General features: G+C 50.5%; 1 protein-coding gene across 1 annotated transcript; it reads right to left on the reverse strand.

Moving 5' to 3' along the window:
• Positions 1-2,534: 2,534 nt before the first annotated feature.
• DBX1 (developing brain homeobox 1) lies at positions 2,535-6,474 on the reverse strand. Its single transcript, XM_045825143.1, has 4 exons — positions 6,108-6,474; positions 5,423-5,524; positions 3,307-3,509; positions 2,535-2,891 (listed from the first exon to the last, which is right to left on the reverse strand). The coding sequence occupies exons 1-4, from the start codon at positions 6,472-6,474 to the stop codon at positions 2,535-2,537; spliced, it is 1,029 nt and encodes a 342-aa protein (XP_045681099.1).
• Between the last annotated feature and the right edge of the window lie 2,116 nt (positions 6,475-8,590).

Here is an 8,590-nt window from a genome sequence, read left to right on the forward strand (position 1 = left end):
ATTCACAGTGCATCTGCCACACCATGCTGAGTGTTCAGTAGTTTTTGACCCAAAACATCATGACCCCCATGCCCCACCCTCCCTATTTACACAACCCCACCCCAAGCAACTCTTTTTGTTTCTCTGGATGAAAAAACGCCCTCAAAAGGAAATGTCTTGCCGATGTGGAAGAGGTGAAAACATAAAAAGGCAGAAGCACTAAAAGGTATAAAAATCAATGAGTTCAGGAACTATTTTGAGCAGTGGAAAAAAAGGTCTTGGTAGATGCATTGCATCAAATGGAGAGTACTTTGCAGGTGACTGAAGTTTAAACATGTAAGAATAAACACACATTTTTTATAAATAAATTCCATTTTGGGGTACCCCCTCATATATAGCACATTTTCTTTTTTTTAAGGGATTTTTAAAAAGATTTTTATTAGCCCTGGCTGGCAAAGCTCAGTGGATTGAGCACGGGCTGCGAACCAAAGTGTCGCAGGTTCGATTCCCAGCCAGAGTACATGCCTCGGTTGCAGGCTATGGCCCCCAGCAACCGCACATTGATGTTTCTCTCTCTCTATCTCCCTCCCTTCCTTCTCTAAAAATAAATAAAATCTTTAAAAAAAAAAGATTTTATTTATTTATTTATTTTAGACAGACGGGAAAGGAAGGAGAAAAAGAGGGAAACATTAATGTGTGGTTGCCTTTCACATGCCCCCTGCTGGGAACCTGGCCTGGTCTGCAACCTAGGCATGTGCCCTGATTGAGAACTGAACAAGCAACCAATTGGTTTATAAGCCAGCACCCAATCCACTGAGTCACACCAGCCAGAGCAAGAGTTCTAACCTGATGTTCTTTGCTCTCTAGGCTGTTGGTTAAATACATCACTTCTGCTGAAAGCTAGTCTTTAAAGAACTTCAGTTCCACTTGGGGGCCCTAGAGTCTGTTTGTGGGCTCTCATGTCATGCCTTCAGATGGCATTCCTAACAAAATTAGTTCATACACAGAAGTCAAGACCAACTATGAGCTTCTCTGGGGACTAGGAAATATGCTTTCAAGGAGAAAAAGGAAAACCATTTCAAACCTGAACCACTTAAACTTTCACTGACTTCTCTTAGCCCATCGTTTCCATCCTTAGAGAAGGGGAGAAGGAATATTGCAGACACGACTTGTTGGTACTTGACTGGAGCTTTGTAACCATAGCAAATATGCTTATTCTATGGTGAAGGGGAGCAGAGAGGGCCCTGGCCTGAGAGTTGGAGGTGGGTTCCAGTTCCAGCTTGGCCACCAAGCAGCTGGATGGCTTTAGACATGTGCCTTCCCCTCTTGAGTATCGGCCTCCTTTCTGTGAGTTCCTGCGGCCCTCGGACCAGAGGAGCGCCATTCCTTTCAGCTCTAGTATTCTGTGAATGAGTGATAATATCACTTGACTCTTTTATCCATTCTACTTTTTATTTGGCATTTGTTCATTTGATACATATATACATATATAAAAACCTGTACATGGTAAAAATACAAAATAAGTATTTCTTTATAAGTTATACAATTAAACAGCTACGTTTTAAAGTTTAAAAACCATTGCCAAAAAAAAAAAAGAAACTCTAGTCAGTCCTTTATAGTCATTCACAATAACCTTGGTATAAAATATCCATACAACATATGTGTACAAAATAGTGCACAGTTCATAAAAGCTGTGCAAAGACAGCAGAGTTCGGTACCAAAAAAAAATCGAAGAGGCTTGTGGGTCTCTCTCTGTCCACACCACGCCCAGTGCTCAGGAGCCTTGTGAGTCCGCGAAACCTCCCCAGCAATAACGAAAGGGCACAAGGTAGGGGGCTTGGTGTGTACACTGTGGATGCAGAATTTTTTTTAAAAAAAAGCTTTAACACACACATACAGAAATAGAGATGGACTCTTCTTCCCATTTAGAGAACTCTTTTCTTTGCCCAGAGAGCATTTCCAATATGACAGAAAAGGCTCAGCATTTTATGTTGCACCTTAGACCAGAAGGCATAGATGTTCTTTCTTTTTGGAAATTCTTGAGCTTTCTAAGGGCACTGTTATGGGAAGACGAGGTTAGCAGAGTCTGGAGTTGTACCTAAGGTAGGGAGGTGCCTTTAGGAAGGCAGGGGTCTTGGAACTATGTGCTGCTGTAGCTCCTACACCGGTTTCCTCCTCCATCCAGGGTTGCCTGCCTTACAGGGTTGTCGCTGCTAAGGACCAGCAGGGCCTGGCTCACCGTTAAACCCAGGCTGTGGGAGTGAACCCCGCACTGTGTTTCAAATAGTTTGCAATAAAGAAGATGGACAGGAGCCCTTGAGAAAAAGTTAAGACCTACATTTAACTTCTGTGGAGAGGGCTGTGGAGAGGCGTGTTGTGGGGGAAGGAAATGTTCCCTTGGGCGATGGAAGGGGCTGGGGCACCCTTGACAAGGTGACGAGTCCACAGCGGGGAGTGGCAGCATCTGGGCGGTGGGAACTCAGTGAACACCAGGCCCAACCCAACCTCTTCAATTTCAAAGCACTTAGAAACAGTACCCCGGGCGCGGGAGGCTCCTAAGACACCGTGATCTCCTCCTCTTCGCCCTCCTCATCCTCCTCGGAGTCGGAGAAGTCCGAAGGTTTGCCCGGGCTGCTGGAGTGAGCCGGGGAAAGGGGCGGCCCTTGGAACCGCGGGTCCCGCAGGTGCCGAGAATCGGGGGACGCATGATAGGCCATGCGGTGGCGGGGGCTGCCCGGGCCCTCGTCTTCCTCGTCGTCGTCCCCCTGGCCCTTCTGGCCCACGTCGCTGAGGTCCGGATGCGGATTGAGTTTCGTGGGAAGGGTCTGCTCGCGGCAACCCCCGCTAGACAAGAGCTCACGCTCCTTGGAGTTCCGCCACTTCATGCGTCTGTTCTGGAACCAGATTTTCACCTGATGCGCGAGGGGCAGAGAGGCAGGGGAGACACAAAGGTTAGCGCAGACCCTCCCTCAAAGAGGGCGAGGGTCGGGGGCGCAGGCAGATGAGGGGAGGGGCAGGGGAAGAGGGTTCTGTCCTTCCTCCCCCAGCCTCTTCCGCACCCCCTGATGTGGATTCAAAGGGTCCTCAGCTCTAAACCTCTCCTCGTCCCCACCCCCACTCCTTGCGCCTCTGGCCCCAACTTCTGGTACCTGGCCCAGACAGACAGGAGCGTAGGCGCTGCTGCGTCCAGGGCAGGCGGGGCGGGGAGAGGAGTGGGTTGTCCAGAGCGGCCTGGAGAAAGCTGGACCCCGCACTCCTCATTGCGCGATACGCAGGGGAGGGGTGGAGCGCGTGGCGAGGAGAGGGCTGTGGGGAGACTGCTCTCACCTGTGAGTCTTTCAAGCCCAACTTGGCTGCCAGCTTCTTGCGGTCGGGCTTGCTGATGTACTTCTGCTTCTGGAACATCTTCTCCAGCGCCTTGCGCTGCACATCGGAGAACACGGCGCGGCGCAGCATGCCCCGGCGAGGCTTGCCACGGGCGGCCAGCGGCCACGAGAAGGTCCCCGGGATGGGCACGACGCTGGAGGACGCTGCGGAGGGGTGCGGGCGGGAGGTTGGGTGGGAGGTTGCGAGTGCGTGGGTGGTGCCCCGCCCGGGGGTAGCGTCCGCCTTCCCAGGGCCACCTCCCCCGGTTTTCCTCTCTGACCCCTGCGTCTCATTAGAGCTCTCCACTTTCTTCCCCTGGAGAATAGGCCGCGAACCTACAAACCTTCGGGAGTGAAAGGCGCTTTCCGCCCAAATAACTTTCCCTTTCAGCCAAGCAAACCCGGATTAGGTAAAACCACGGAAACACAGAAAAGAGCTACCACAATAGCCTGTTTTCGTTTTTTTTTCCATTCAACAGTCTGGGGGAGACCAACCTGCGTACATCAGCTAAAATAGCAACAAAAAATAAATGATAAATACCCAGCCGAGACCACTCTTTTATCACCTAGGTGGCTTTTGCATTCCTTAGATGAAACTGAGGGGCTTTGCTTATTTGGTAGAGAGGAGAAAATCCGCTTTGGATTTTTTTAAACCCAATCAGTATTCATCTTTTTTTTTTTTTTAAATATTCCTCTTCCTTCCCCTCCCCCACAAACGTAAAGAATTTGGACGAATACATGAAAAGTGGCAGCTAATTAGCACATTGACCGCTTCCCAATGGGTATTGGCATGATAAAAGGGGGGAAAGTTTCGCTTTGAGGGAGGGGGAAAACAAAACAAAAAGAAACAGAGACTCTAATGAAGCGTGAATGGTAATTGTGTAGTAATGAACTAACAGAAAAAGACTGAGGACAAGCAGCGAAAGCCATATATTACGGGGACAAAAGAGATTTACACTTTCAAACTAAACACAACTGCGGGCCAAGACCATGGGGAGAGTAGTGATGGCAGAGGCTTCTCTCCCCCGAATCATTTTCATTAAATGGACATGAAAAGCTATTTATAAAGCTCGGGTTGTTTTTGTTAGTGCATTGAGACGAGAGAGAAAGGGAGCGCATTCCATGATCCGCAGCAGCGTGAATGGGGGCGGGGGAGGTCGGTGAATTCTCTCTCTCCCTTTTAAAAATCAATTGCTTGTTGCTTTCGCCGATATTTGGGAGTGCTGTCCTGGTTTCAACCACCCCCACCAACCGCGCGCAGCCTCTTTTCTCTCTACAGGCGCTCCTCTTTCGCCTTCTGAGTCTCGACCAGTTGCAGAGATTCTGAGCTACCACTGGGGCTCCAGGAAGAAAACCTCGTGGAACCTGTTTAAGGTGTCTCTCCTGTAGAGTAGGAACCAATCTCCTGTAGAGTAGGAGCTCCCCTCCTACTTATTTTACCAGATCAGTGGTCCTTTAAAAAATACGACGGTGGGGGGAGGGTATGAGAAGAGTTTGGGAAATCAGGTTGGAAGAAGAAGGTTGGGGTTGCGGGAGATCTATTCTCCCTCCCCAGCGCGACCCCAGGAATCCCACACAAGAGGGCACTCCATGTGGTCTTGTGAAAAGCCCGAAGCCCTGAATGAGTCTTAAAGAGAAATTAGCCCCGGCTGGTAGGTGTCTCTGGGCGGCGTGGAGGGGCGAGGGCCGGTCTGTGTGTGGCTGCCCGGAGGAGCTGACCAATTGGTCATGGTGCTGAAACCTTTGTGGGGGAATCGTGGCCAAGCGCACTGACTCTGTGGGAAAACGGCGGCGTGAAGGGATGCCAACAGCTCCTCGCCGGGAAGGGAACCGCCTCAAATTGGGACCATGACAATTCCTGCTAATTTGTAGAGCAGAGAATTGGTGCAAAGTGTCAAGCAGTCACTGCTTGTGCTAAATAGGGCATCAAATTGGCGCGACGGATTCGTGAATGTTGTACGCCTCGCAACCTCTGAACCAGAGCATAACCCCGAGGGGTGGACGGAGAAATATGGCTTCGCAACGTGCTGGGTCGGGGGCGCGCCCGGTCTCTGGGAAGGGAGGGGGATGAAACCTACCTGGGAAATACGAAGATCTGATGAAAGGCTGGAAGGAGCCCTCAAAGTAGGGAAAGGCAAAGGTCTTGGGAGGGACGCTCTGGAGCAAGGCGGGGGATCCTTCTGGAAGAAAGTGAAGGAGGGAGGAAAAGAGGGAGGGAGACAGAAAGGGGATTTGATTATTGCCTGCTCGATCATCGTTCTGCACATTGAATACACGATATGATTATATATATGAGATCCTTTCATCCCCCAAATAGTCCTGAGTCGCCCCCCAGCCCCGTCCCCAGTCTCATCCTAGGCACTAGCGAGATGGGTAGGACTCGAGCATGGAAGAAGAGAATTGCAGATCCATAATACTAGTGAAGCTAGTAAATGAATATAGTCTTGGGTTTTAAGAAACTGGCACCCAGAGGCTAGAGGGCAGAGTCGCAGAGGCGCTGTAGCGCGCGCTTTGTTTAGCGGCGCTAGGGAACGGTGCGCCCCTGCGACTGAACTGCACAAGTTCGTTTTGAGGGTGGGGCGAACCTGGAGGCTTTTCTTTCCCGGAATCCGCGGGTCCTAAGTCTCACATTGCGCGACGTGAGGCCTCTGGGATAGTGCGTACACGTGTGCGCCGATATTTGCGTGGGTACCTGCTGTATACATGAAACCGAGGACAGGACTCCGCACCTGGCCCGGTCCTCAGCGTTTTGGGCTCGCTTACCGTTTCTGGGCGCTGAGGAGAGAATGGCGTTCACCCCAAACTTCAGAAACGTGGGCTCGCTGGCAGGGGAGACGGCAGTCTGTGGTGATCCGCCCCGCCGGCTGCCGGGACCCGGGGAGCCGAGGTCTGAGGCCCCGGTGTCTGTAAGATTCGCGGTGGCCCCGTGCCTAGGGGGCGACATGCTGGCCGCGGGCACGCTGCGGGGCAGGTAGGCTGGGGGGCGGCTGATGCGGATCAGATCCTCGACCAGGAAGCTCGAATGTCCGGAAAATGCCGACTGCAGGGACTGGGGCAGCGTTAAGGTGGGTGTGGGGCGCAGGAGGCTGGGGTACCCGGTGGGGGGCGCGAGGAGGCCGGGGAACATCATGTTAGGCGAAAGGCAGGCGTAATAACCCTTCTTCCAGTAGCCGAAGGGTAAATGCCTGGCTTCCCGCCCCTCCCGCCCCCGCGGTGCCCTCTCTCTTGGGCTTAGCAAACGTCTCCAAGTAACAAACGCTCCCACTTGGGCGCCTGCGAGTCCTCCGTGGTCCTCCCGTTGAGGTGATGGTTTTATAGTAGCCCGCCCGTTAAAGCGCTTTGAAAAGTGACAGCTCTGACAATGAAGTTCAACAAAGTTCTCCACTCGAGCTTCATTCGCCAGAGGCTCTGGGCGCTCTGATTGGCGCAGGGGTGCAATTTATGATTGGATTAGTCTTCATAAGCATTGCCCGCACAATGGGCCGGCAACAAAGGCTGGCGCACATCAGTTCTGCATATCGACCGCCTCTTTGCAATACAGTTCATCCCCAAAGCTCTTGCCGGGAGTTTTTGTTCCGAAGCAACACCCAGGCTAATTAAATGCCTATTTAGAAGTTTCAGATGACATCTTGCCTCATAGAAAAGGAATTATTTAAAGGACGCACTAAATTTATTTGCAGCTCCCCTGCTGAGCCTAGAAAATAAATCAATAAATATTCATAGAAATTCATCCCCAGGCCATCACTGAAATAACCCTCCCTCTTTTGGGGAAGGGCAATGGAAAATTTTAAGTCAATGAAAATGAAAATATGCTCCCTCTTCCGACTCTAGACCTCTGTTACTGCAGCTGAGGCATAAAACAGATATAAGAGGTAGGTTCAGTCAGTGTGTGTATGGAGGGGGTACCACTCTAACAACCCAGGGGGACTTGAAATTGATGCTTCAGGGCTCCTGGATGCTCATTCATAGGGGCGAAGGGGAGAGGTCTTGACTGGTTATTTCATTATGGGAAACCGGTTGAGTTTGAGTGAGTTGGTGATACCTGAACAGTAGAACGAGTCTCCTTATGTAAATTCCCAGCAACTTGAAAAATGATTTTCAGCCACATTTATCTAAGGAGTGTCTCCAACTAGCATTCCCCAGCTCATCGGGGGTAGGAGCGGAGGGGAGCACCTCCCCGGGGCAAAGCAGCAGGTTTCCACTTGCACAGGGCTCCCCTCTGCCAGCAGCTGCCTCACACAGGGCAGCCAGAATGCAGCGAGTGCTATGTGGCCCGTTTCCAATCTCAAGGAGCCTTAGTTTCAGCTGAAACTCACTCACAGCCTGAACTTTTTTAAAGCCCTAGTAGCAAAGATTGGGATTTGCCAGGAGAGAGCTCTACCTACCCAATGCGGGGCGCTGAGCTTGGTCAAGGTTTTGCAACATCTTAACTGCAAAGTACAAATGTCTGAACATGGAATAAAGGACATGGTTCCTGAGAATGTTGGTGCACATCAGGGAAGCCTATCCTCGATTGGGGGCCTCAGATGAGAATATTCCTGCAGACAGTCCTTCCCTTTCCTCCCGGCTGGGGCTGGGGTGTTTCTGTGCTCCGCAAGATAACAGATGTGTTAAATGTCCCGTTCACTTCTTTAGTGGCGGCTGAACCTCCCCAAAGAAAAGTGTGCAGCCCTGCCAGGCCTCCCTGATCCTATTAACCATGAACTAACTGTCACTTTCAGCTGGTTTTCCTTTTTTGCTTTTTAACACAAAGCTTTCTCAAAAATCTTATTAACCAGCTTTATTTCTCTGGATGGTTTTGTTCGGGGCATTTTTTGTTGATGATCTCCATGTCGCTGCTTTAACCATTCAATAAAAGTGCATCTGCTATTTATATCACATTAAACCAGAAACGGAGCCTGCTAAAGCTCTCCCTTGATTCAAATTAAAAAGTTATTTAGGGGTGGGCTCTGGAGCCGAATTAATGCTCGAAGATGACACGAGTATGGCCTTCCTGAGCCCATGACGGCTTTTGGAAGCGTACTGGGCAGCAGGCGGTGGAAAACCCCTAAGGAAAGAAACTTTTAAATAAATGACGGAAATGTTTAGATACAGAAAGTGCATTTCTCGAATTCACCGGGGACCCGGGAAAATAGAAGAGGGAGGTCTGTAAGCACATCCAAAGTTACTTGTTTTGAAGTTTTCCAGTAAAGTAAGGGACAAAAGTCTAAACCATTTGAACACTTGCGCTTTAACTTCGCCACAGG

The sequence above is a fragment of the Phyllostomus hastatus genome, unplaced genomic scaffold (genome assembly GCF_019186645.2).
Source record: "Phyllostomus hastatus isolate PE091 unplaced genomic scaffold, TTU_PhHast_1.1 phas_scaffold_585, whole genome shotgun sequence".
Lineage (NCBI taxonomy): Eukaryota > Metazoa > Chordata > Mammalia > Chiroptera > Phyllostomidae > Phyllostomus > Phyllostomus hastatus.

Bases quoted from the DNA above. Each gene is read 5' to 3' on its own strand.
- DBX1 (XM_045825143.1), bottom strand. From the start codon at position 6,474: ATGATGTTCCCCGGCCTCCTCGCGCCCCCCACCGGGTACCCCAGCCTC. The intron at 5,525-6,107 runs GTAAGCGAGCCC...ACTTTCTTCCAG, and splicing joins CTCCTCAGCGCCCAGAAACG to AAGGATCCCCCGCCTTGCTC. The intron at 2,892-3,306 runs GTGAGAGCAGTC...CTCGCGCATCAG, and splicing joins TGGGCTTGAAAGACTCACAG to GTGAAAATCTGGTTCCAGAA.